At 38.8% G+C, this 25,116-nt stretch overlaps 1 protein-coding gene across 3 annotated transcripts; it reads right to left on the bottom strand.

The window, feature by feature from the left end:
- Window positions 1–3,769: 3,769 nt before the first annotated feature.
- On the bottom strand, window positions 3,770–25,059 carry bbs2 (Bardet-Biedl syndrome 2). Of its 3 annotated transcripts, none has more exons than XM_057837099.1 (18): window positions 24,711–25,059; window positions 24,096–24,229; window positions 23,419–23,646; window positions 20,468–20,593; window positions 20,236–20,298; window positions 20,060–20,137; window positions 19,763–19,867; window positions 18,478–18,564; window positions 18,229–18,364; window positions 17,992–18,131; window positions 14,925–15,048; window positions 14,677–14,848; window positions 12,961–13,090; window positions 12,764–12,883; window positions 12,476–12,613; window positions 10,666–10,778; window positions 7,783–7,931; window positions 3,770–5,750 (listed from the first exon to the last, which is right to left on the bottom strand). In XM_057837099.1, the coding sequence occupies exons 2-18, from the start codon at window positions 24,210–24,212 to the stop codon at window positions 5,644–5,646; spliced, it is 2,133 nt and encodes a 710-aa protein (XP_057693082.1). In that variant the 5' UTR covers window positions 24,213–24,229; window positions 24,711–25,059; the 3' UTR covers window positions 3,770–5,643. The 3 variants fall into 3 exon arrangements, with proteins under 3 accessions (XP_057693082.1, XP_057693084.1, XP_057693083.1); XM_057837101.1 differs by having other exon boundaries at window positions 24,650–25,059; XM_057837100.1 differs by having other exon boundaries at window positions 24,580–25,059.
- Window positions 25,060–25,116: the final 57 nt, after the last annotated feature.

Raw genomic sequence — 25,116 nt, forward strand, 5'->3', positions numbered from 1 at the left:
GTTCTCATTTTCAGAATTTGCGCAGTGATTTTGAATCAAACAAGGGCACACAGCAAAGCGCACTGGAAATATGAAGAGCTAAGACGAGGAAATATGACAACGCGTATGTAGCGTTTGGCTTTTGGCTTTGACTTTTAATACAGTGGCAGATGAGGAAAGACCAGTCAGTTTACTGTGTCCAAAAATGTTTGCAGCGGACAGCAGGAAGCTAAATCACTTACAAAGACATTAGACCTAATCACATTGATAAGCCGCAAAAAAAAAAAAGAATCTGAATATTGCCAACAATCGTCCCCCTTTGTCAGTGTTACATTAGTAAACCAGCGAGCACTAAAATATAAGGTGGCATACCAAGTTGATGAGTGCAAAATAACCCCACACTATAGCAAAGGAGCTGTTACTGCCTGCAGCAAAATAAATACCGTCCCTCTGTCCAATGACACTATCGTTTTTGTTCTGGTAATTTTGGTTTTGTTTCTTTCGGTCAAATTTTTTGACATATTGTTTACATGAGTTAATGTTGCTAATCAGTTTGAATTTATTATTATTTATTGATTTTAATCAATTTTATTTTTCAGTATCAAATGGTCCAATAATGTACCTTAAGTGTATTTTTACAGTTTAATTTTGGCAAATCGATGCTCTTTGTCTTTTGTTACAAACAAAACAGTGTTAAAAAAAGTTTTAACTTATTGTAAGTTGATCAATATTACTTTGTTTTCCCTTAATATTAAAAAGAACACATTGTTATGCAGAGGTGTACTTATAATAATTTCATAGACAAATGATACTATTTACAGTGGAGGCAGAGAGTTGGGGGTGGGCGCGAAATGGTTACGTCTTCCTGGAGTGGGGCGGAACAAATATGGCATACCGCAAGCAACACGTCACTTTTGCTCATTCATATTCATGACGTTAGCAATTGTTGCTAGGGGGGTCAACCTCCCATTTGTCCCTATTAGTAAATGCATGGAAATAGTGTACGGACAAGATGTGTACTGAGCTAAACCCACCAATTCTGTCCTAAAATGATGTCCCTGGTTCCAAATTCACTGGTAAAGTTGTGGAAGAACATACAAATGTTCAGTTAAAGAGATGGCTTGAGTGTCGAGGGCTGAAAAAAATGGGAAAAAGAGCCGACCTGATCCAGAGTTAGCTTTTTTATCTACACCTTTTTCTTGTGTGCATTGCCTAACGCCACTGACAGTGACATTCTCCTGTTTCAACAATCTATCCTTTACCACCATATGCCCTCTCTTTCTTATTATTAATTAATTAATATTAACTATTAAATCTTCTGGTTGTCTTACGTCTCTGACCGTTCTTGGGGGCTATTTTTGTGTAGCGATCGCAAATGCTACTCAGTGACAGCCTACGAGCACTTTTAATTTTTTCAATTTTTTTCTATAATTTACACTTCCCCCTTACTAAAGTTGTTTTTTACAACAGAAAAGGTAACAGTGGCCGTCAGCTACCATTTTAATTTTTTTCAGGTCATTCATTTTCAGACAGAAGCAGCACGGCAAAACGCCTAAAAAATAAGTAAAAACATCAAAATGGCTTACTTCTTCTTCCTCTGTAGGACCATGGTCCCCAACAAAATGTTTACTGCATATGATATGTGAATGGCTTCACCTTGCTTGCGTTAAACTGGTCTTTTGGATGCCCGCGCAAGTTAATCCATTCTTAACATTTTTTCCTACCGAGTTTTTTGTTTCGGGAAACGTATGAAGAAAACATCTTTCATATGTCGTAATGTCTAGAGTTGTTTCTACAAGTTCCATAGCAGCAGTGTTTGACCGCTATGTTCTTTTTTAAAAGATTACTGGAGAAAACGACTAGAAATAACATGGATCGTATGCGAGAGCGTGTCAATAATGACCCACTTCCGCGTTACGATGGCGATGTCACGGTCTAAAAATAGCATTCGTGCGGTATGCTATTGAAAAGCACTGGCGTTGCCTCTTCGTAGGATGTGTTTGGCTTTAAATCTGTCAGATTGGGCCTTTTTGAGTTTTCCGATATAAATTCATTAAATAAATTATTGAAACTTTGCCGAACCCTTTTAGAGTTAAAAAGCAATTTTTTTTCAATTCACAAACAATATAGTTAAGCAAGTAATATTTAAGTGAATTCCTTCAAATTTCCATTTTACTACAAATAATTTTGCCTTCAAATTTCCACTTTACTACAAATAATTTTGCCTTTCGCTTTTCACGTTAGAAAATTAAACAAAACTCATTTCAACTGTTCCTGTTTTGCATTTTCATGTCGATATTCTCATTTTATTGTCGTATCCTCGCATCACATACTATTTTCGTGGCGTAAAATTTACCGGTCGAGCTACGTTCTTACCCTCACCAACAGTCACGAGCTGTGGGTCGTGACCGAAAGAAAAAAATCCCGGATATGAGCGGCCGAACTGAGTTTCCTCCGTATGGTGTCTGGGCTATCCCTTAGAGATAAGGTGAGAAGCCCGGTCATCCAGGAGGGCCTTGGTGTAGAGCTGCTGCTCCTCACATCGAGGGAAGCCAGTTGAGGGCTCGGTCTTCTGATTAGGATGCCTCCTGTGCGCCTCCTTGGTCAGGTGTTCCAGGCATATCTCACTGGGAGGAGGCCGCGGGGCCAACCCAGGACACGCTGGGGAGCTATGTCCCCTGGTTGGCCTTGGAATGCCATGGGATCCTCTAAGAAGAGCTGGATGAAGTGGCTGGGAAGAGGGACGTCTGAGCTTCTCTGCTGAAGCTGCTGCCCCGCGATCCGACCTCGGACAATCAGGAAAAAATGGATGGATGGAAGATTAAGTATGTAAATGTTTTTTTCCCATTATCCGTGCAGTCCATGCTGCCTGCAGGTCTGTTATACTTCCACATACCAAGTGCCAACCTTCCACTGAGCAAACCAGTTTCTCCTCCCATTGGATAGAAGACTAACAGTTGAAAGAAACGACACTTTGACTTTGGTCAGTGTATGAAAATTGGGCCCTGTGTGTTTTAACCTTCGCCAAACTTCTTACTCACTGAACCCCCAGGTGAAGAACCACTGGTCTACATGCATCTCTTGCTGATCATTTTCATTGTGCATGTGTAAAAATATGCATGTGTAAAAATACAGAATACACTGAATATAAAGTCTACACACCCATTCATTTTTTTTCAACCATTATGATAAATTCAATTTGAACTATTAAGAATTAACCAATCACGTATATTCAATATTCATATACAATAGGACTGTCACCATTCCCAGTAGCTCTGATTAACTCCACATCAAGTTGATGGTTTTAGAAGGATTTTCCTAAAATTATCAACTTTATATTTACCAGTATTATTCATTTGTGTTAAAACACAAGAAATAGTCTGCTGAGGTCTTTAAAAGAGTCATTAATGGAAAAATGTCCCCTCCCCAATCGTCAACTAATGTGAATGTAACAAGCACAGTGTCGTCGTAATTTGCCTTTACCATAGCTATGAATAATTATTCATATTCGCTGCTCGTGTTCGCTGGTGGACAGAATGTAGACACCAGGAAATTTGGCTAGCCTTAGTAAAACTGTGCTGGATCATGCCACATGTGACTCACAGATGTTGAAGAAAGCCATAGAGGGAGGAGAATGCCGAAGTTTTTGCTGTCTTCTTTAAAGGACACATTGCTTTGCTCATGCACACTAATCCCTCCAGTCAAAGCTATCCAGCAGCGGAAGAAAACGCTGAATAAGCCAGATCCTCGGAAAGGCAAATCTGCGGGATGCCCCGCCAAAATCATGGAACAGTTACACAAAATTTAAACCACACCATTTAATCTTGACAAAAGGACAATAACAAATTTATAATTTAGAAAAGGTAAACACATCTGTGACACCAAACTCACGATGTTTTCTTTGGCTATGAATACAGTGCTAAAAATACACAAGTACAATGCTCCCACTGTGGACTCGGTATAACAGTCAAAGCTAGGTTTTTTGTTGTTTTTGAAATAGTACATGAGATTCAGCCATAATTAGGTATTTCTTTTACAAATGTGAAACATGGCCTGGTAATCTTGTCAGGCATATGGATAAACTCCCCATAACTTTCAAAACCCATTTAAATGGCTCAATTCAGCTAAAACGTCCCCTTCTAAAGTTACATGTGACCACTGACACATACTCGCTTGCAGCTGGAATTTTTGGGGAGGAAAGCAAGGAAGTGTGGATGATCATGCTGGTTGCATCAAAAGATGCACTCTCCAATTACTTTACAAAGATGCCCTTATTGGCTGGGGATGCGACTATAACAAACCAACTAGACATTTTTTAAATCAAATATTTCCTTCGCGTGTGGTCTCCATTTAGTGCAACCTTTTTAATGTTTAACATGACAAATAAGAAATTCTTTGTAGCTGACGGCTGTTGCCGACCCGACGAGTGGTGGCCATGATTCTTGCTTCTTCAAGCTTTTCAGACATACCCCATTGGTGTAGCCACTTGTCACTCAAACATGCCTGACCAATAGCGAAGTGCAACATTTGTGTCAAAATGATTCAATCCAAAAAAAAAAAAAAAAAAAAAAAGGAATTCAAAACTTTTTCCCACTTCAATCAAAAAAAGGTAGTTCAAAACTTTTTTTTTTTTTTTACTTCAATCGAAAAAAAAACAAAAAAAAAATCTAACAAAAATAATTTTATTTTTGCATAATTTTATTTTTTTTTTGACTGTTAATATATATTTTATTGAAGCAACTTTTTTGGGGATTAAATGATTTAGACACAAATGTCCTACAACTCCTACCAGTAATATGGCCCAAACACAAAAAGGATTATTTTAATTAAAGAAAACATTTTCAATGACAAATTAAGTGTTCAAATGCAAATTTTGAGTCTCAAATATTTTTTTGCATTCAAAAACGTTTTTTCTATGATTGATTGTTTTTGACTGAAGTGATTTTTATTTTGAAAATATTTTTATTTTGTTTGAGGCAACTTATTTTTTTGATTGAATTATAAAGACAAAACCCAAAATGTGGCCCAAACTCAAAGCAACACTAGGCTACTTCAATCAAAAAGTCGTTTCAATTAAAAAAAAAATGTAAATGTTTTTTTTTTTTTAGTTTCAATTTTATTTTTGCAAACACTTTTTTTTTGATTGAAGTGACTTTTTTTCGATTGAAAATATATATTTTGATTGAAGCACCGTTTTTTTACTTTTTTTTTTTTTTTTTTTTTTAATATATACTGTATATAATAAAGACACAAATCCATATGAACCAACTTGCTACACTACATCTTTAACAGACTGAGCACTACCAATTTGAGAAAAACGTGATGCTTGGTTCTCACTTCTCAGCATGACCTCGATATATTCAATACCACTGCTATAAAATTGGGCTAGCCAGGTTCTAAGATTAAAACATTTACCCAGTTTGCTCTCTACCGAGTTTGCTCTCTTGTTCACACTTGGTTAAAAAAAAAAAAGCTACACTCGTGACACAGAGCACTTGACTGGCATCGATGATTTTCAGAAAGTTTCTTAATTGTGCTGAATTGTTTGCCCGGCAATCCCACAATCCCTTCTGTCTTCCCATCGATGTTGGTGAAGGAACAAATGCTTCACAGTAGAGGTGTGGTCCTCTCTTCGTTGTCTACTATCCCTGCCTTGCACCACTATCAAGAGGCAGCCACACCAGCTCTCATGACCCTTAAGAGTGCGCTCACATTATTGCTCTTAATGGCATCCCGACATGCTGAGATGACTTGGCTCTTTGGTTTACCCACTGGAAGGAATGCAGACATGGAGAAGGAATGATGAGAAGATTTGGCATACAAGTACTTTCCAAGAGTTACAATGCTTGTTTGACTGGAATGATTATGTACAAAAGCTTGGATAATTTCCTATTGAATAAATGAATATCAATACCAATAGACTAGCACTCCATTATGTTGGACAAATGAAATTAACTTTTTTTCAGAGGTGTGTAGAATCGTGTTACATTTAGGCCGTTGAATTTGAGTCTCTTTTTCGAGAAAAATGTAATTCAAGAGTATTTTTACCATGCCATACTTTTTACATTTACTTGAGTAGATTTGTGAAGAAGAAATGGTACTCTTACCTCTACTTTGGACTACACTAGTCATTAAATTTTCCACTTTGGTCTACATACAGGATTAGATTTTACTTTATTCTTGTCAGAGACCTGACAGTGGCCCTACCAGTTTCACTAATGAGACGTCGCAACAATAATCACATGGCTCCAGTATAATAGTCAGACGTAACAGTCACATGACCACACACAAGCTTGCAGTCGGAAGTCTTATGATTACGCCGGCCCGTGTAAATCATGTAGCATCTTTAAAGCGCCATAAAAATTCAACTATTTGACATAGAGTATACATTAATCGAATTCTCCCAGTTGTAATTTAGCAGCCATAGAGTATAGAAAACCAGAGATATGATCGTTTAAATTTAATGGTAGGAAATATTTTTTTCTCCACTTGAGGGCACTCCTGCTCTTTGGATGGGGGATGGTTCATTTCTTTTGCTTTTTCTCGTCAGCATTAGGTGATTTTTCAGCATTTTTTTTGGCCCAATGTGGTCATGTAATGGGATTTAACACAGTATAATAGCGGATCATATACATGATGAAATATAAATATGGCAGAAAACAAAGACAAGTCTGAAAAAGCTGTTTCTGCTCTTGCACCTCTTTTTAAAATAAACTGCTGTATTTTAAGCCAAAAGAACTGTTGTGTTTGATAGAAGAATATGTCTATATGTTGCAATAGCACATTCATGGCACATTAAGATCCCAAACTATTTTTAATTTGTCCGTTTTACCCTGGAAACGCCCGTTTACAGACGTCGCGAAACCGCGTTTATTTCAATCCAGCCATAAAAAGAAGCTCAGTAATTTTATTAATTACTCAAAATGTCTGTCATTTTTAGCTTAGAATCATTAATTGATGTGTAATATTTACTTAAAAAAAAAAAAAAACGACTTTAAAATATTATTCACTCCCTTATTTTAAACTTTAAACAAATTACGTCTCAATGAAAAAATGGTGTCTGTAAAAATTATTTTAGAGGATAAATAATCGATCCAAACAAAGAAATTAAAAAAAAAAATTAAAAAAAAAACGTTTAATACGGTAAATACGTGTAAAAGAACATCTCGACCACTCCTCGATGTCTGCGATTTCTACATTGCGACCCTTGTTATATGATAATGTTTCACCCATAAAATAAAATTAAAAAATCCGGCGGTGGCCATTCACAGCTGTGTCTTCACACTCGGTGATACATGCCACATGGAGTTCTTGGATCGAAAAGAGGTAAGTGCGCCATAATATCTCGTTAAAATCGAATGCCCTCCTGTTCAAAAATTTTCTTTCCCCCAGAAAACTGAGATTTTAAGCTTTCCAATGATGTATCACACATGCAAATAGGACAATTTTGAGTTTGGCCAAATTGGGGTCTCAGAGCGGAACTTCAAGTCACCTGAGTGTTTTCGGCCATATTATATATATACCGTTCTTTTAAAAAAATCAGAAGTTGTTATTCGTTACTCACAATGTTACTCATTACTTAAGTATTCTTTTCACTGAATATTTTTCTTTTACTTGTACTCGGGTCAAATTTTTTGGATGACTGATTTTACTTGCATTATGTTATTTTGAAGTATTATTACATTATTATTGTTACATTATTACTTCAGTAAAAGTTTTGGCTAGTCTATACATCTCTGCTTCTATCCATCATTAAATGTAATGCACACAAAGTTACAGAAGCTGAGTTTCAAAATATCTCACCTCGAAGTCGGCCAGCTCGCTGGATTGCTTGGTTGACAGACTTGAGGCAGCCTAGCAGAGCGTTGTGATTATTCGAGCGAATTTTGTACTCGCTGACAAGGTCTCGGTTTAGATCGTAAAGTTCTCTGTAACGCTTCTTCATGGAAGTCCTGCCGAGGAGATAGAGGCACTAAGTCAGGTGGGCAATATAGACGAGAATGTTTAAAATCACACACCCACGCATTGAATAAAATAATAATAAAAATAATCTGACATGATGATGTCACTTCAACAATATAAGTCTCTTCATGAAAAGTTACTCAGTTTCATCGTTTTAAGAATTGCCATGTTGCCTAGAAGTTAAAAGTCAAGTGTTGGTTGCCAGCTGGGGACCTGGCAGCCACATTAATAGGGTGATAAGTGGGTTCTTGGCTTTTCTTTATGGCAAGGCTCCTGGAGCGGGCCCTTCTCATTGTCTGGGCTGTTGGTTGTGACTGGTGGGGTTTAAAGTTAGGGTTTTGGTGGCCTCTCGGCATTCTCCCGCTGCCACCTTCCTCTACCCTTTCTGCCTGGGCGTCCTCCTTGTGCCCTGGTGAGCTGTCATCCCCTTTAGATGAGGGGTCCTCTCCTGCTGGGACAAGTGGACCGTGTGGGTCCCACTTTGAGCCATGTTAGGCGGGGTTTTGGCGGTGACTAGGGGTCTGGCAGGATGGGAATATGGTGGGGAGAAAAGGCTTGGGTGTGTTAGCGCATCTCCTCGTCCTTTCCCTGAGGGCTGGTTGATGGGGCATTAATGGTCTGGGGAACAGCCCTTAGACCCGGGCAGATGGTGACGGCCCATTTGGCAGAGCTACAGGGCAGAGGGCCTGGCGTTTCCATTTTCATGCATGTCTATCACACATCGTACTGGATTCACGCATGACTAGGTGCAACTAGACACACTGAGGTAAATAAGATTGTCGGTGCCAGGATTAGCGATCAGGTAGCATAGAGTAGGATGTCAACCTATCAACACTTACAGGTGATTTTCATAATACTGGGTTCACCATTTCACATTGCCACAATTGTGTATGCCCCACCCTGTCTTACCACGTTTCTTTCCAACTTCCCTCGGTTAAACCCCCACCCCACCCCCACAGCCTAAACACGGGTAATTACTGTATAATTAGATTACGGTAGCGCCATTATGGTCTTACGTAGCATCGTTGAATGATGTTTTTTTGTTGTTGTTTGATAATAATAGCTTAAAAATAACTAATATATTTTCTATATGTAGTACAGTATTACCTTGACATAAGAACGCATCAACATACGATTGTTTCAACATCCGACGTAAAATTTTACATATGACGACATACATGAAATACGATGATTTACAACAGCGTCACAAATTTCAATGTTTTCCCGCAAGACGGCAGCACAGCAGATTTTCTTGTGAGAGAAATCAACATGGGTCCCAAGAAGGTTAGTGCAGGTGGTGAAAAAAGGTGAAGCTTACCAGTGCAATTAAGGTTGAAATGATAGAAAAATATGAGGGTGGTGTGTGCGTCAGTGAACTGGCTCAACAATACGGCTGTAATATGTCTATGATCTCGAGGACAAGTCTCATTATTAATATTATTATTATAACATCGGAAAGGAAGTCGCCAGCTTTGTCAGGTGTTTAATCACTTATTTCAGAACTTGTAAGAGAAAGTAAAAACTTCCCATTCTTCCACAGCTCACTCACGCTCTCGTCAGTCACACGGTGCGTTCAGAAACAGCATGCAAAGCACAACCGTCACATTAGAACTCAATTTGTTACATTATTATTATGTTATTATTATTATTGGTACGATTTGTATTAATAATTCATTTGTTTTGCTATGTGTAATTGCTATTTGCAATTGTAACTGCAGTATTTATGAAGCATTTAGCGTAGGTTTTTGGGCTGTGGAACGAATTAATTGAATTATAACGTATTCTTAGGGGGAAATCTCGCTCGACATAGGACCATTTGGAGTTACAAACCAGGTCCTGGAACGAAGTAAATTTGTATGTAGGGTATTACTGTCAATTAAAATGTATTTGATGTTAAGAAAACGCCTGGGAAGCATTGCATGAATGTTTTTTTATCCCAGAGTATTTTTTCCCCCCTCAAAGCAACTTGGCACTAACTCGCATGCTGAGGTCCGACACTGGCTGTGGATAATAGTAGTCCTAGTCCTCCTATTATAAAGGCTAAGGCTTAGTCATAAATTGGAGTAAAAACAGAGGTGAAAATGGGCAGGAACGGTCCAGAACACCGTTTCGGTGTAAAATTCGGAAGTGGACGGTACTTTGATCCCCAAAATATGACGGCAACTGTCAAACCAAGCATATTGTAAGTCATTTGTTCTAATTTTTGTTAATATATGTTACTTTTTTAAGAATAATATATACGTAAATATTTACATTATCTTCAATTTTAATGTACTGTACATCCTATGTTCTTAAGCAGCTAAAATTTAAATAAAAATTAGGAGATGGAGGTTGGGGGTTACCGTATGGTATTTTTGTTAACTGTTATTTTGCACATGATTGAAAAAAAATTGAATGAAAATCAGTTCTCATGTCTGCCTTGTTACAGTAAATATAATGCAGTAGCCTAATGCAAAAGCTGTTGTGTTTTATAGGTGACCTTTATGTTCGGGAGTTCCAGCAAGATATTCTAGCTACTTTCACCCGTGAGTAAAAAATAATTATTTAGAATTTGACTTGATAAATGAACCTAACCTAACTGCTTATTGAAGCTATAGTAATGAATAATTCGGAGCGATAGCCATTTACCGTTTAAAGTAGGTTTTGGAAGAATCCTAAGCAGAGAAAAACAACAAAACTGGCATCAATGTACAGTGGGTTAATGTTAGCATATTGAACACTCACATGTCACCCATCAAGCGAGCATCTTCTGCTTGAACAAGCATGTGCTTGATGTAGTTAGAGTGGTCTGCCATTTCCGCAGTTAGCTTCTGGTGAACAGCGTGAAACTCGTCCACCTAGTGGGCACATTTCAGGGCGTTTTTTTCACAACACGATTGAACTGAATTGTACAAGCCAAACCAGGTCACTGCAAGCCTTATATTGAATGGGTTCATTACCTAGATCAGCAGTCGGCAACCCGCGGCTCCGGAGCCTCATGCGGCTCTTTCATCCTTATAATGCGGCTCTGATTGGCTTGGGAAAATAAATTACTAAAAATTTTTTTTTTTTTTTTTTTTTTTTTTGTATTTAATTGAAGTGTGTTTTATTTGTGTTAGTTTTTATATTATTTTAGTTCTAAATTTGAAGATTATTGTGATCTTGAAATATTAAAATATTAATTAAATTATTTGATATTATTTTTTCGTCGCTCAAAATAGACGTCACACTGCGGAAGCTGGTATACCCGCTGAAACGCCGCCACGTTCGTGCGGCAGCCAAAAAGTACTCAATCAAAAGTAAAGCTTTTTTAAGGTACTACAACTCAAAAACAACGGGAACATTTTTAAACAGGCATTTCACGGGAGAGCATTTCGACTCATCGGCCATCGGCCAATCATATAGCGAGAATAGCGAGACGTCACTGTCAAGCGCCGACGGGGGGATTTAGATAGTGAGGGGTTTGGATAATGTACTTACACCGGCAAAGCCAATGGAGAAATGTAAGAAAAGAAAAATATCTCAAGAAAATAGAACATTCAATGATGCCTGGGCAGATTCATTTGCATTTACCTCGAGCGAGAGTGGCCAACCAGTATGCCTAATTTGTGGAGAAAAACTGGCTAACAATAAACGGTCAAATGTCGCAAGACATTTTAACAATACACACAGAGCCTTTGCTGAAAAATATCCAGAGGGAGAAGAGAGGAAAAAAGCTGTTTCGGAACTGATGCAGAAGGCTGACCGGACGAAAAATCAATTCAAGAAGTGGGTGAAGTCTGCAAATTCAACTACATATGCAAGCTTTGTGGCCGCTCAGGAAATAGGCAGGCATGGGAAACCGTTCACAGATGGAGAATATATGAAAGAATCATTCCTTAAGATTTCAGAACACTTATTTGCGGACTTTAAAAATAAAGACGAAATTGTGCAGAAAATCAGAGAGATGCCTCTCTCTGCGAAGACTGTCAAAGACAGAACCATAAAAATGGCAGAAAATATCACAAAACAGCAAATCAAAGACATCAATTCAGCAGCAGCGTACTCAATCGCCTGTGATTACATCGGTAAAATTTAATTTTCTCCGTAGCACTTCATAAGACATAACCACACTATAGTTGTTTATACAAAGTGTAAAGGTAAGAAAAAGCAATATATACAGTGTTATCTTCATTTTAGATAAGATAAATGGATATAAGGATGACGCCTCATGGCATTTTTCTGCTTTCGTTTGCTACATGGACAATTTAAATTCAGCTTTTTAATTTATTTGAAAGAGACATTCATTGTTATTATTTTTCAAGAATTCAAAATGTGTTCATTAAATGAATAAAATGTAATTTTCTCTGTAGCACGTGGATTTCATAAGAAACATGCTGCGGTAAAGTAGTAGAAGTTTTTTTTTTCATTTTAGATGTGCGGCTCCCAGTGTTTTCCTTTCCGTGGAAACCGGGTTCAAATGGCTCTTTCGGTGTCAAAGGTTGCCGACCGCTGACCTAGATTCACATGATATTTGAGAGTTAATGATAAGAAATATGGTAGGGAGAGTCCAAACCTCAGTGAGTGTAGTTTGAAGCTCCTCAAAATAAGTTGGAAAGTCTGCCTCTGCTGATAGTTCCTCAATTGCCAGGAAAGAGGCCAGTGATTGGACCAAATCTCCAGCCAGGTCGATATCATCAGTTTTCAGAGTGATCTAAAAGGAGGAATAACCGAAGATGAATTAATGTGGGTGACCACTGTTTTTCCTTTAAACTAATGTATAAAATACATATAAGAAATGTGTTGATTAAAAATACATCTTCAAATGACAATTTCGATTGTTAGGCAGAATTTGTATGTTAACCTGTCCGTTAGTCGCCATGCTGATGCTTAACAGTCCCCCTCCACGAAGGGCATTAAAAGTAACATCAGGACTATCGACACCCTCAGGAAGTAAGAAGTTTTGGTTCAGCCACATTGCAACCTACGCACACACGAAAGAAATAATAATTGGGAAATCATTGAGGCTTGTTCTTTCTTAAGAAGACACTCTTCACTTACACGCTGTGGCCGGTCATTGATAGTGAACGTAACTCTTCCGGTAGGAGGAGGAGCTGTGGGGTCAACTGTGATATCATACATGGAGAAACGGGGCAGCTGCCGGGTGATTTCAAATACGTGGAACTGGGTGCTACGGTGACAAAAGAAATTGTGTAGTGTATATGTGCTGATGGACAGGGAAAATCTACAATCTTACTTTGAGTTTACTAATTCTACACTGCTGACCAAAAGTATTGGCACCCGTGGAATTCTGTCAGATAATGCTCAATTTCTCCCAGAAAATGATTGCAATTACAAATGCTTTGGTATTAATATCTTCATTTATTTTGCTTGCAATGCAAAACCACAAAAGAGAATGGGAAAAAATTAATCATTATCATTACACACAACTCCAGAAATGGGCCAGACAAAAGTATTGGCACCCTTTGAAAAATGCTTCTCTAATTTGTGTAATTCACAGCACCTGTTACTTACCTGCGGCACATAACAGGTTGTGGCAATAACTAAATCACACTTGCAGCCAGTTGAAACAGATTAAAGTTCTGTTCAAGTTCAACCTCTGTCCTGTGTCCTTGTGTATACCACATTGAGCATGAAGAAAACCAAAGAACTTTCTGAGCACTTGAGAAACAAAATTGTGAGGAAGCATGGGCAATTTCAAGGCTACAAGTCCATCTCCAAAGACCTGAATGTTCCTGTGTCTACTGTGCGCAGTGTCATCAATAAGTGTAAAACCCATGGCACTGTGGCTAACCTCTCTAGGAGTGGACAGAAAAGAAAAATTGACGAGAGGTTTCAATGAAAGATTGTGCGGATGGTGGATAAAGAATGACGCTTTCAAAAAAAAAAAAAAAAAAACATGGTCCCCACAGTCAAATATGGCGGAGGTTCCCTGATGTTTTAGGGTTGCATTGCTGCCTCTGGCACTGGACTGCTTGGCCGTATGCATGGCATTATGAAGTCTGAAGACAACCAACAAATTTTGCAGCATGATGTAGAGCCCAGTGTGAGAAAGCTGGGTCTCCCTCAGAGGTCATGGGTGTTCCAGCAGGACAATGGCCCAAACACACTTCAAAAAGCACTAGAAAATGTTTTGAGAGAAAGCACTGGAGACTTCTAAAGTGGCCAGCAAAGAGTCCACACCTGAATCCCATAGAACACCTGTGGGGAGATCTGAAAATGGCAGTTTGGAGAAGGCACCCTTCAAATCTCAGAGACCTGGAGAATTTGGCCAAAGAAGAATGGTCTAAAATTCCAGCAGTGCATTGTAAGAAACTCATTGATGGATACCGGAAGCGGTTGTTCGCAGTTATTTCGTCTAAAGGTTGTGCTACCAAGTATTAGGCTGCGGGTGCCAATACTTTTGTCCGGCCAACTTTTGGAGTTTTCTGTAAAATGATAAAGATTTTATTTTATTTTTTTCATTATCTTATGTGTTTTTCATTGCAAGCAAAATAAATGAAGATATTACTCCCAAAGCATTTGTAATTGCAAACGTTTTCTAGGAGAAATTGAGCATTATCTGACAGACTTGCAGGGGCGCCAATACTTTTGGCCAGCAGTGCATAAGGAACTTTAAATTTAACTAGTTTGTCACTAGTTGATGGCGATAGCAGCCATTAACTTAAATGGTGCCAACAATTTTTTCCCCATGGGTCAACTAAAATCACTCTTAAACAAGTGCCAACAGTGGGTTTCTTTCATTCAGACTCTTACCTAGTTTTCCCACCAACAAAGGCCTTGACGTGCAAATCTACTGGTATGTCTTTTGGAGGCACGATAGGGACTCGAACACAACCTGAAAGGTTCTGGACACTGGGGTGAACAACATGGCTCTCCCCCTCGAAAATGCCTTCCGCAAAGATGAGTACTGCACGGATTATGGTTTCTGGCAAATAAACGAATATTTTAGTTAAGTCCAGCTAACAAACACATTCTTGATTTGAAATGCTACTAGATGATACCATTTGGTGTTGTGATGCAAAGCTCCACGTGTGCTTTCTGGACCTCAGTCGCAGCTCTTACTGTGAGAGCTGTTTGGAGCTGAGTATTGGCTGGAATCCCCCCAGCTGTGCTGTCCGACACACCCTGGAAAAAAAGGACAGCTGTTATGTATCGCAACATGGACAATTAATTGTCATGTGTTTGTCTTTAAAAATGCAAGCTTTGTTTCCAATTAGTATGAGAAAGGAAGCTTTCAGCGTATTCAAGGAACATAAAAATGTTGTTAATGGATGACTAGTACAAAGCCAGCGCTGAAATGCTAAAAGTGTCAAAAACTCTCTCATCGTAAAAATGTAGCCTGTATTGCGTAAGGCTGCATTTTGGCCACATGAGGACATACCTCCAAAGATGAAACCATAAAACATCAATGAATGCCTGATGGAGGACTGAATGGTTACTCACTTTCATGTCTGATAGTAATCCCAGGTCATATCTCAAACAGTGATTGGTTTGCATTGAAATCAAACAAATATGGCAGCAATTGTGTTTATAACTTATTAGGACAGAAATATATGGCCAGATGTTCCGTGTGAAGCGCTACTGAGCACGCCCATAGCCACCATGCCCCCAAAGGGTTATCACTGGTTAAATGTTCATCGATAGGAACTACCAGATTGACTCAGATGTCAATGCTCTTGTCGTTGCTGCAAGTGAGTAATATTATTAATACTGGTGTACGATAATTATTGGTCTGATAATTATTGGTCCAATAATAGGAATTATGACGTCATCGCAATAAATCCAATAAGATTATTAATAGGACCGATAATATGTACTGTGCTGGCTTTACAGTTTACACACTAGTTTGGGAAATCAGTTGACCATTTGCGGGGCATTGCTCCCACCTGCTGGTCAGAATAATTCGCTGCATCTATTTTTTGTTACAGTTTGGTTCACATTACAAGCTCATTCACTTACACATTGCGGTGTCGAGCGGTAGCTTGACAATGCTTTCCGTTACGTTTCCGCCTCAGAAATATATGTAAGTATTTTATGTTTACTATAACATATGGATGTGCAACGTATGTTTACTTCTGTGGTGAAGGGTCATATGTACAGAACTTCATAAGTTGTTGAGTTATAGAAGCCAGCCAATGCTTTAATAGCTCAAGCTAGTGTGCTATGCTATACATATAATAGTTGTGTATATAAGTGTATTCAATTGTGCAGTTTATTGTATACTGAGTATTGAATATGTGTATCTTTCTGTTGTACTTTCACAATATTAAGACGAGTGTCTTCCCATAAAAGCAAGAAAAGACCAAGCCTTGTGGTTTATGGAAGTGCATTCATTTTTAGCTGGCTGTTGAGCCGTGCAGAAGTGAAATGCACTGTTTTGTTCATGTTATTATGGAAAATCTGGTGAGATCAAAGGCAAATCTATGTTGAATCCGCCACTCTTTTTTTTTTTTTTTTTTAACCTCCAGGTGTTCAAAAACTCAGGTTATACATTTAAAAAATGATATATTTATTATCGGTTATCGATATCGGCTTTGTGGAGCAGGAATTTATCGATATCTGTTTCAAAAAATGGATATCGTGTACCCCTAATTATTAACAAGTATTTATCTTATAGTGCATTTTGACCACGAACCCATGTAAGCAATGGCGATTCCTAGCACAATTGGGTTGGGTGGTCGCTCGAGGAAGCTAATTTCGAGGGCCCAATGCACGACAGGTGCACGAATGTGATTGTTTACTACAGGTAGTCCACAGGTTACGAACGAGTTCCGTTCCTACACTGGCGACGTAACACTGATTCCAGCGTAAGTCAGAATGAACTCTTTAAGTACCACCAAATACCCCCCAAATCTCAAAATAACTATCCAAAAACATGTATTATTCATCATTGTATCGTCCTCGCCACGACGAAGTCCTATCTAGACTAAGCTCCGAAGATGTCAGATGTCCGTGATGTCTGCTGACTTTATTCAGCTGCTCATTACAACAACACTTGCAGAATAAAGCCAAAATAAAAATAAAAAACTAAATCAGTTTCATCTTCAATAACAGAAATTCAAATTTGGTTTATAACTACCTGCTGATACAGCAATAACAATCCACACAAACGATTAGCATGTATCAATTAGCGTCCGCACATCATCCAAAATAATCACAATAAACAGTACAAAAGGTGTTATAAACTGGTGTTGCCTCTGTGGATGCTTCACAAGCAACAAATGTGACCGCAGGTAATCTATCACCTCTTTCTCTCACTCGGCTGCGCGACTTCTTCTTGGGAGCAAATGCGCTCTTCCTCGTGTGTGCGCGTGAGCTCTTCTTCGTGTGTACATGCGATCTTATTCACGTGTGGAAGTACTACCTGCTCTATGCTTCCCGCGCCAAAATAAAAGCATGCGTCACAGAACAAAAGTCAACATTATTTAAAAAAAAAAAAAAGAAAGAAAACAAAATGGCGGACTAGACTGGCGTCATAAAGTCGAAATCACGTAAGTCGGGTACGTTGTAACCCGGGCACTACCTGTATTATAATTGCCGCCCTTAGCGTTGCAATGATATATGGTTCGAAGGGAGATAGCGTGCGACTGTTTACTATAGTTGCTTAACGGTAGTTAAAATTGTGTGGTTTAATGTTTAATAAGATAACACATTACGAGATCTGTGAATGTTGACTATATGTCTGTATGTTATTCACCAGATACTAAATGTGTGTACATGTATACACACCTTCACATGAGCCCAAAAAAGTATTTGATTTGATCTCCTGTGCTCTCTATTGGGTGGGGTCAAATAATCTTGTTGCCCAGGACACCATTTAGGCTAGGAACACCACTGCATGTAAGCAGTTGCTTATGCACGAAAACATTGAAATAGAATATTAATGATATTAAGAGATAATAGCTATGCTTGAGTTACACTGCTGTCAACAACAGGGACCTCTGACAAGGGAGCCAAAATCGAGAGAATACTGGCCCAGCTGAGATGAAATTGTGTAAATGTGGCCTGTGAACCAAAACGATTTTAATATTCGTGTATAATATTAGCTCTAACATTCATCATGTGTACCTTCGCGTTCTCTTCATAGTTGCGGAGTTCCAGCAGTAGATTCTGCCTGCGATGGCTGAGCTCTCGAATGAGGTCCTGTTCAGCACTGGAGTCCATGAGATTGCCTTTCAACTCTTTTCCAGCAGGCAGGTAGCCACGAACTGCAGTATTCATGCCAAAAATACATGACTATTAAACTACAAGTTTAACTAAATTGTAATTGTCTTGGAGCTTTTAGCCATTTGTCAAAGAGCACACCTTCTCCCTCTACAGAGGCACAGATAAGTTGTTTCTGCCCATCCAATCTGTAGTCTCCCTCTACCACTCCAGCCACAGAGGAGGAGAAGTTGTCTCTAAAAATGACTTCGCCTGTGCGGTCGCTTCGGGCATCAATCTGTAAAAGACGAATGCGAGCAAAGAGGTTGGTGATGAATGCATGAATGTGTCAACTGTCCAGTACCACTGACTTAATAGCGTTAGGAAATATAATGCCCTTAGGATGCTGACCTTTCCGTTGGACCAGCCAGTGATGAGCTCCACCACCCCATCAGCGTTCAAGTCAAAGGCGTGGATGCTCATTGCATGATTTTTAGACTACATTGAGAAAGGGGAAGAAAATGATTGAGTTAGAACTCAAGAATGAGATTGGCAAACAGCATTGAACCTTTTCAGGGACAGTGGTCGCTACAGTAGACAGCTGTTCAAAAGTGACATTTAAAACCTTTAACTCTTTCTAGGGCAAGTGACTATTTTTGTTCATTCAAAAAAAACTTAAATATGGACAATTATTGTATATATTTTTAAAATGATTAATCATTATTGTATTTTTTAAATTATTTTTCTATGCATATAATTTTATTAATGAATACAATGTTCATAAAACTGACACTAAATTAATTAAAATGATTTTTTTTTAAAAGGAGTTCACACACATTGTGGACCCAAGTACAGTGGTACCTCTACTTACTAAATTAATTGGTTCTGGAATTAGTTTCATAAATTGAAAATTCTGTAAGTAGAGACGCGTTTTCATATAAATGCCATTATCTGTTGCAATCCCCCCAACATTCAGAAATAAAACCTTTTATAATGCATAAAAAATAAAAATGCATCAAAGCATGTAACAAAAACATTTTACAATTGGATTATTACACAATAAACATTAAATCAGAGTTGTGCACATGGAAAAAAAAAAGAAACAAGAATTGAGTAAAGAATAAAAATTAATACACTCATGTAAAGCTGTCGGAACATGAGGGACGCTGGGACACACACATACAGTAGAGGTCCCTCTTACTGTAGCCAGTTGGATGCCAGGAATGCGAGGCAATAGCCAATGGCAGAACAGCTATAAGTATGTTTCGTTCAGTAAACTCTGGGAGCTGCAAGTACCAGCCATACTGTATTTTTGCCTTTCGTATACTGAAATTTCTTTCGTAACAAGAGGCAATATTTTCTTGTTGGGGCGTGTCTTAACCTGAAAAATTCTGTATATAGAGACGTTCATAAGTAGAGGTACCATAAAGTAGATTGTAGTCCCCCCCCCATAGTATTTAACTCATTGCATGCCTTAGACGTGCGATAGACATCCAATTCATATTTCAGTGCAATTGACAAGACTAGAGGTCCAATTCATTTTGACTGGGAGCCGCAAATCGCCCCTTCCAGTTAAAATGGATTCGAAGTCTAGCACCGTCAATGGTTGCTAATGATTCAAAAGAGTGCCTGTTGGTTAAAAAAAAAAGAAGTCATAATTCACGCATGGGCTGCTTTATTGAATGGTGTTAATTACCTTGATCCTCCAGTACCGAGAATTGCGATCATAGACTCCAACAGTGCCATTAGCCAGGGCGTAACCAAATCGGCTACTGTGCATGTGACACAGTGATGTTACGGTCTATGTAGAGAAGAAAATAAAGTTGACATACAGTAAATAGTGAAGTTCTGTAATGATACTGCACAATCATAAACACAGTTTAGTTAAGGTAATTCCTGTGACAAAGAAAAGGTGCATCCTCATAGAGACTGCTTTTAACAAACAAGGAGAATGAAAACTTGAGTCAAACACAGGTTCTTTGAGTATACTTACTTCATTTTCAGTCATCTCAGACACAAGCTCATCCTCTTTGAAAACCCTGATGTCAAAATCCTCAGATCCAACCAGGAGCTGCAACAAACCACAGAATAAACCTAACTTAATTGACATAAATTTATCAATAAACTGTTGAGTCCAGACCTTAAAACCTTGGCTTGGGAAGTGCTTACCTCATTTTTACCATCCCCAGTGAAGTCACAGAGTACAAGTGATCTCACATTATCTCCCGTTACCTTGAGAAAACATGATGCATAGATTCAAGATTCCACTTAATAATCATTTAAAATTCAAAATGAGCAACGTACTGGAGATATGTAAAAAATACATTTACTTTTTTTTACCACTTTTATTAAAACAAATAGTCAATAGAAGATATTTTATGATTTATATCCGAGTTCTTACAGTCCAGAAGAGGTCATTGCCCAAATAATCAAATCCTTGTAAGGCACAGTTCCCTCCAATGATGGCAAGAGGATTCGGGATTTCCCCGAGTTTCCCCAGTACGATTGCATTAGCGCCATCCGACACCTAACACATACAAAAACACATAGACAAAACAAAGCACATAAAATATAGAGTTTGGAAAAGATTAAATTGAAAGAGTTGGACATTTAATCAAAATAGGAGCAATTTCTCAACAACAAATGCAAGACAAAATATTCAATTGTCCTAACTCACAACTACCGTATTCAGGAGAAATGATTCACAAGGGCGTAGGTTTGGTCTCAATATTGGTAGGGACCATATAACAGCATACCTGCATGTACACTTTTTACTGGGGACAGGACATCAATAAGACCAAACAGATTGGGTGAACGGTAGGGCTGCAACTAACGATTATTTTTCTGACCAGTAGCATTTTTTTTATGACTGTCAACACTTTCCTGTGAAACACAGAATGGGACCCCTCTCTCTAAGCAGGTTCTTGTTCACGTTCTGCTGGTTCTATAGTTTCCAGCAGAGTTCACTCCATTTCTCACAATTTAATTAACATTAACAGTAGAAAACACCTACAGAAGGACACTTCTCTCTAAGCAGCTTCCTAATCGAGCTTTGCAGGTTAGGAAATCCACACAGTTTAATGTTATGCTGGTATTTCTGTAGCACAATTAGTGGCGTGTCCCCCACCGCCACAACATTGACATCTTTTTTTCATTACTTACAGTGGCTGCTGCTGGCCGAAAAAAAAACTTCTAATATCCCTCCTCTTCAAAGGGGGAGAGGAAACGGCATGTTGACATGTACAGTGGGGCAAATAAGTATTTAGTCAACCACTAAATGTGCAAGTTCTCCCACTTGAAAATATTAGAGGGGTCTGTAATTGTCAACATGGGTAAACCTCAACTACGAGAGACAGAATGTGGAAAAAAAAAAACAGAAAATCTCATTGTTTGATTTTTAAAGAATTTATTTGCAAATCATGGTGGAAAATAAGTATTTGGTCAATACCAAAAGTTCATCTCAATACTTTGGTATGTGCCCTTTGTTGGCAATAATGGAGGCCAAACGTTTTCTGTAACTCTTCACAAGCTTTTCACACACTGTTGCTGGTATTTTGGCCCATTCCTCCATGCAGAGCTCCTCTAGAGCAGTGATGTTTTGGGGCTGTCATTGGGCAACACGGACTTTCAACTCCCTCCTCACCCCGTGGCGTCAAAATGATAACAAAAGCGGGGAGCAAAAATCCTAGAACCCCACGGGGGGACCTAGTGAATGACCTACAGAGAGCTGGGACCACATTAACAAACGCTACTATCAGTAACACAATGCGCCGCCAGGGACTAAAATCCTGCACTACCAGACGTGTCCCCCTGCTGAAGAAAGTACACGTCCAGGCCCGTCTGCGGTTCGCTAGAGAGCATTTGGATGATCCAGAAGAGGACTGGGAGAATGTGTTATGGTCAGATGAAACCAAAATAGAACTTTTTGGTAGAAACACAGGTTCTCATGTTTGGAGGAAAAAGAATACTGAATTGCACGAAACCCACTGTGAATGCATGGGGGTGGAAAACATCATGCTTTGGGGCTGTTTTTCTGCAAAGGGACCAGGAGGACTGATCTGTGTAAAGGAAAGAATGAATGGGGCCATGTATTGAGAGATTTTGAGTGAAAATCTCCTTCCATCAGCAAGGGCATTGAAGATGAGACGTGGCTGGGTCTTTCAGCATGACAATGATCCCAAACACACAACCAGGGCAACAAAGGAGTGGCTCCGTAAGAAGCATTTTAAGGTCCTGGAGTGGCCTAGCCAGCCTCCAGATCTCAACCCCTCAGAAAATCTGTGGAGGGAGTTGAAAGTCCGTGTTGCCCAACGACAGCCCCAAATCATCACTGCTCTAGAGGAGATCTGCATGGAGGAATGGGCCAAAATACCAGCAACAGTGTGTGAAAAGCTTGTGAAGAGTTACAGAAAACATTTGGCCTCTGTTATTGCCAACAAAGGGTACATAACAAAGTATTGAGATGAACTTTTGGTATTGACCACATTTTTATTTTCCATCATGATTTGCAAATAAATTATTTAAAAATCATATAATGTGATTTTCTGTTGTTTCTTTTTTCTTTTTTCCACATTCTGTCTCTCATGGTTGAGGTTTACCCATGTTGACAATTACAGGCCTCTCTAATATTTTCAAGTGGGAGAACTTGCACAATTAGTGGTTGACTAAATACTTATTTGGCCCACTGTATTTCTATTGGGGTTGAGGGTTGTGTGTGTGTGTGTGTGTGTGTGTGTGTGTGTGTGTGTGTGTGTGTGTGTGTGTGTGTGTGTGTGTGTGTGTGTGTGTGTGTGTGTGTGTGTGTGGGATGGGGGGTAGTCATCAGCCAATCAAACGTGCGTTTGATGGGGAAAAAAATGGACCAACACGTTCGGCAAGTGAAAAGAAGTAAATGTAAGTCTGAACATAACGAAAATAATTCAATTTATAATGGTAGGGTCAATTTTATCCTTACAACATACTGTATGGGAAGACAATGTAAATCACTTGTATAACTGAACTCATTATATAATGCAAATAAGGTTGCTTAAAAGTTGGTGGGGAAAATTTGAGTATCCTGAAAAATTGGTAGTATTGTGTCCCCACAGTCCCTATGCAAACCTACTCCCTTGTAAAGAATACCCAAAAAGTACACTGCCAGACAAAACTTTTCTCATGCTTTTCATAAGAAATCATGCTTAAACCTTTGACCATTTTACCATTCACATTCTAATAAAATTACAATGTTCAGTTTTCATTGATAAGAGTGTTAATCCTTGGTAATCATTTTAATGCTGTTTTGGTATGGCAATGAATTTTGTATGTTCAAGACTGCTGAGCTAGAGATCATTCCTCCAAGTTCTTTTAACTCACCTCTTTGTAGAATACATCTGTATTGTCATGGACATCATAGGCCAGCAGGTTGGTCTGAGATCCCACCAACAATGTATCACCAGTAGTGTTTGGGCCCAGAGTACCTGCAGTCAGACAAGTCACTGCCTGGTTGATGTTGAGAAGGGAAATGTCCGAATCTTGGGTGCTTTGACTCAGTCGGTGACTGGCAGGTTTTTGAGCACGAGTGTGAGGGTTGTGAATAAAAACCTTGAAAAGAGAACAAAAAGTTCAAGGCCTGAAAAAGTAGTACATTTACAACGTAAGATCATAATTTAGGGTCCTCAGTTAACCTAACATTTAAATTTTGAAATCAGTAGGAAGTTAGACTACCAACTGGTTATAGAGCACCCATTTAACTCATTGACTGCATATTTACAGTGCTAGACGTCCAGTCCAGTTTGACTGGGAGAGGCTAGCAGCTACTTGTCTAGCATCGTCATTGGCACTTAAAGATGAGAATTCACAATCATTCCTCCCAGTTTAAATGAATTGGACGGCTATGATTGTCACTGGTGGTAGGCAATGAGAAAATTGTTAGTGGGTGATATTATCCCAATTATAATTGATCTCTGGAGTGCACATATGTTGACTTTGGCCCATGACACCAGTTTGTTTGTTTGTTTTTTTCTTTAAATTACCAAAAATAAAACGTGTACCTTTCCAGCTTGTGTTGCTGCAGTGAGGCACGGGTGGACGCCATCAAATTTGCCTACAGTCACCATGCGAGGGTTAATTTTATGGCTCAATTTGAGGGTGAAAATGGGGACCAACATGATGTATATGTTGCCTCCTAAACAAGAAAAAGGAACAAAAAACAGATACATTTAGTGTAAATGTGGAGGATTAAAAAACATTAAATCAAAATAAAGAACACAATTTACTCTACAAATATAACAGTGCATGTTGACGAGTGGCATTGCGTGTTTTTGCGACACTAATGTAATTACGAGCTCTGCCCATGGCACCACAGATAGGTTGCCTAGCAACAAAAAGTGTCAAGCCGAAGCTCGTTCGAGCAGCGATAATCTCTTGTCTTTTGGTCAACAGCAACGCTATTTTTACACTTGGCAGAATCCTTGCAAAACGATCCGATATATCAATAACAGCGCTACATTAATATCGAAAAGAATGCTTTATTACCCTTTACTTTAGCTGGTTTAAGAGGCTAGCATGATGGCGCAAACAAGAACGATGCAAAAATAGAGGTTACCGGAAACCACGACAGAATGCTACAGCGATAGAAAGAAAATCACAGCGTAGGTTATTCGTACCGGTCACTCAATTTGATTTTTTAAAAGATTAGTAATGAAATAAATCAGCACGTAGTCAGCACAAGAAGAAGAAATGCGATTTGTTGTCCAGAGCCATTTCCGTTTTTGGGTTTTCAAAATAAAAGCATAAAAATAACTTTTTGGAAAGCCGCTTTAGTTTTTTTTTCCTCGAACCACCTTAGTCGACGTGAAATTGATGGTTGATTTTGTTACCATTCAGAAACGGCTGATAGCCTGTAGCGAGTTTTAAAGCAAGAAGGTATTCTAATGCCACAGACTACCAGCTCTCAAGTTAAGCGGGCAGTTTCTTACCCTGAAATGTGATAACCCTGAAAAACTTAGGAGCCAATTTACTGCATTGTTGTGGTAAAAAAGGTAATGTGAGGTGTATATGCTGCCATGGAAA

The sequence above is a fragment of the Corythoichthys intestinalis genome, chromosome 5 (genome assembly GCF_030265065.1).
Source record: "Corythoichthys intestinalis isolate RoL2023-P3 chromosome 5, ASM3026506v1, whole genome shotgun sequence".
Taxonomy (NCBI): Eukaryota; Metazoa; Chordata; class Actinopteri; order Syngnathiformes; family Syngnathidae; genus Corythoichthys; species Corythoichthys intestinalis.

What these genes read in the sequence shown, in the direction of transcription:
- bbs2 (XM_057837099.1), bottom strand. Translation starts at nt 24,212, where the DNA reads ATGTTGGTCCCCATTTTCACCCTCAAATTGAGCCATAAAATTAACCCT. An exon ending in GCAATGACCTCTTCTGGACT is followed by an intron (nt 20,299 to 20,467) that starts GTAAGAACTCGG and finishes TGTTTTCTCAAG; the next exon opens with GTAACGGGAGATAATGTGAG. An exon ending in GCGAGCTGGCCGACTTCGAG is followed by an intron (nt 5,751 to 7,782) that starts GTGAGATATTTT and finishes CATTCCTTCCAG; the next exon opens with TGGGTAAACCAAAGAGCCAA.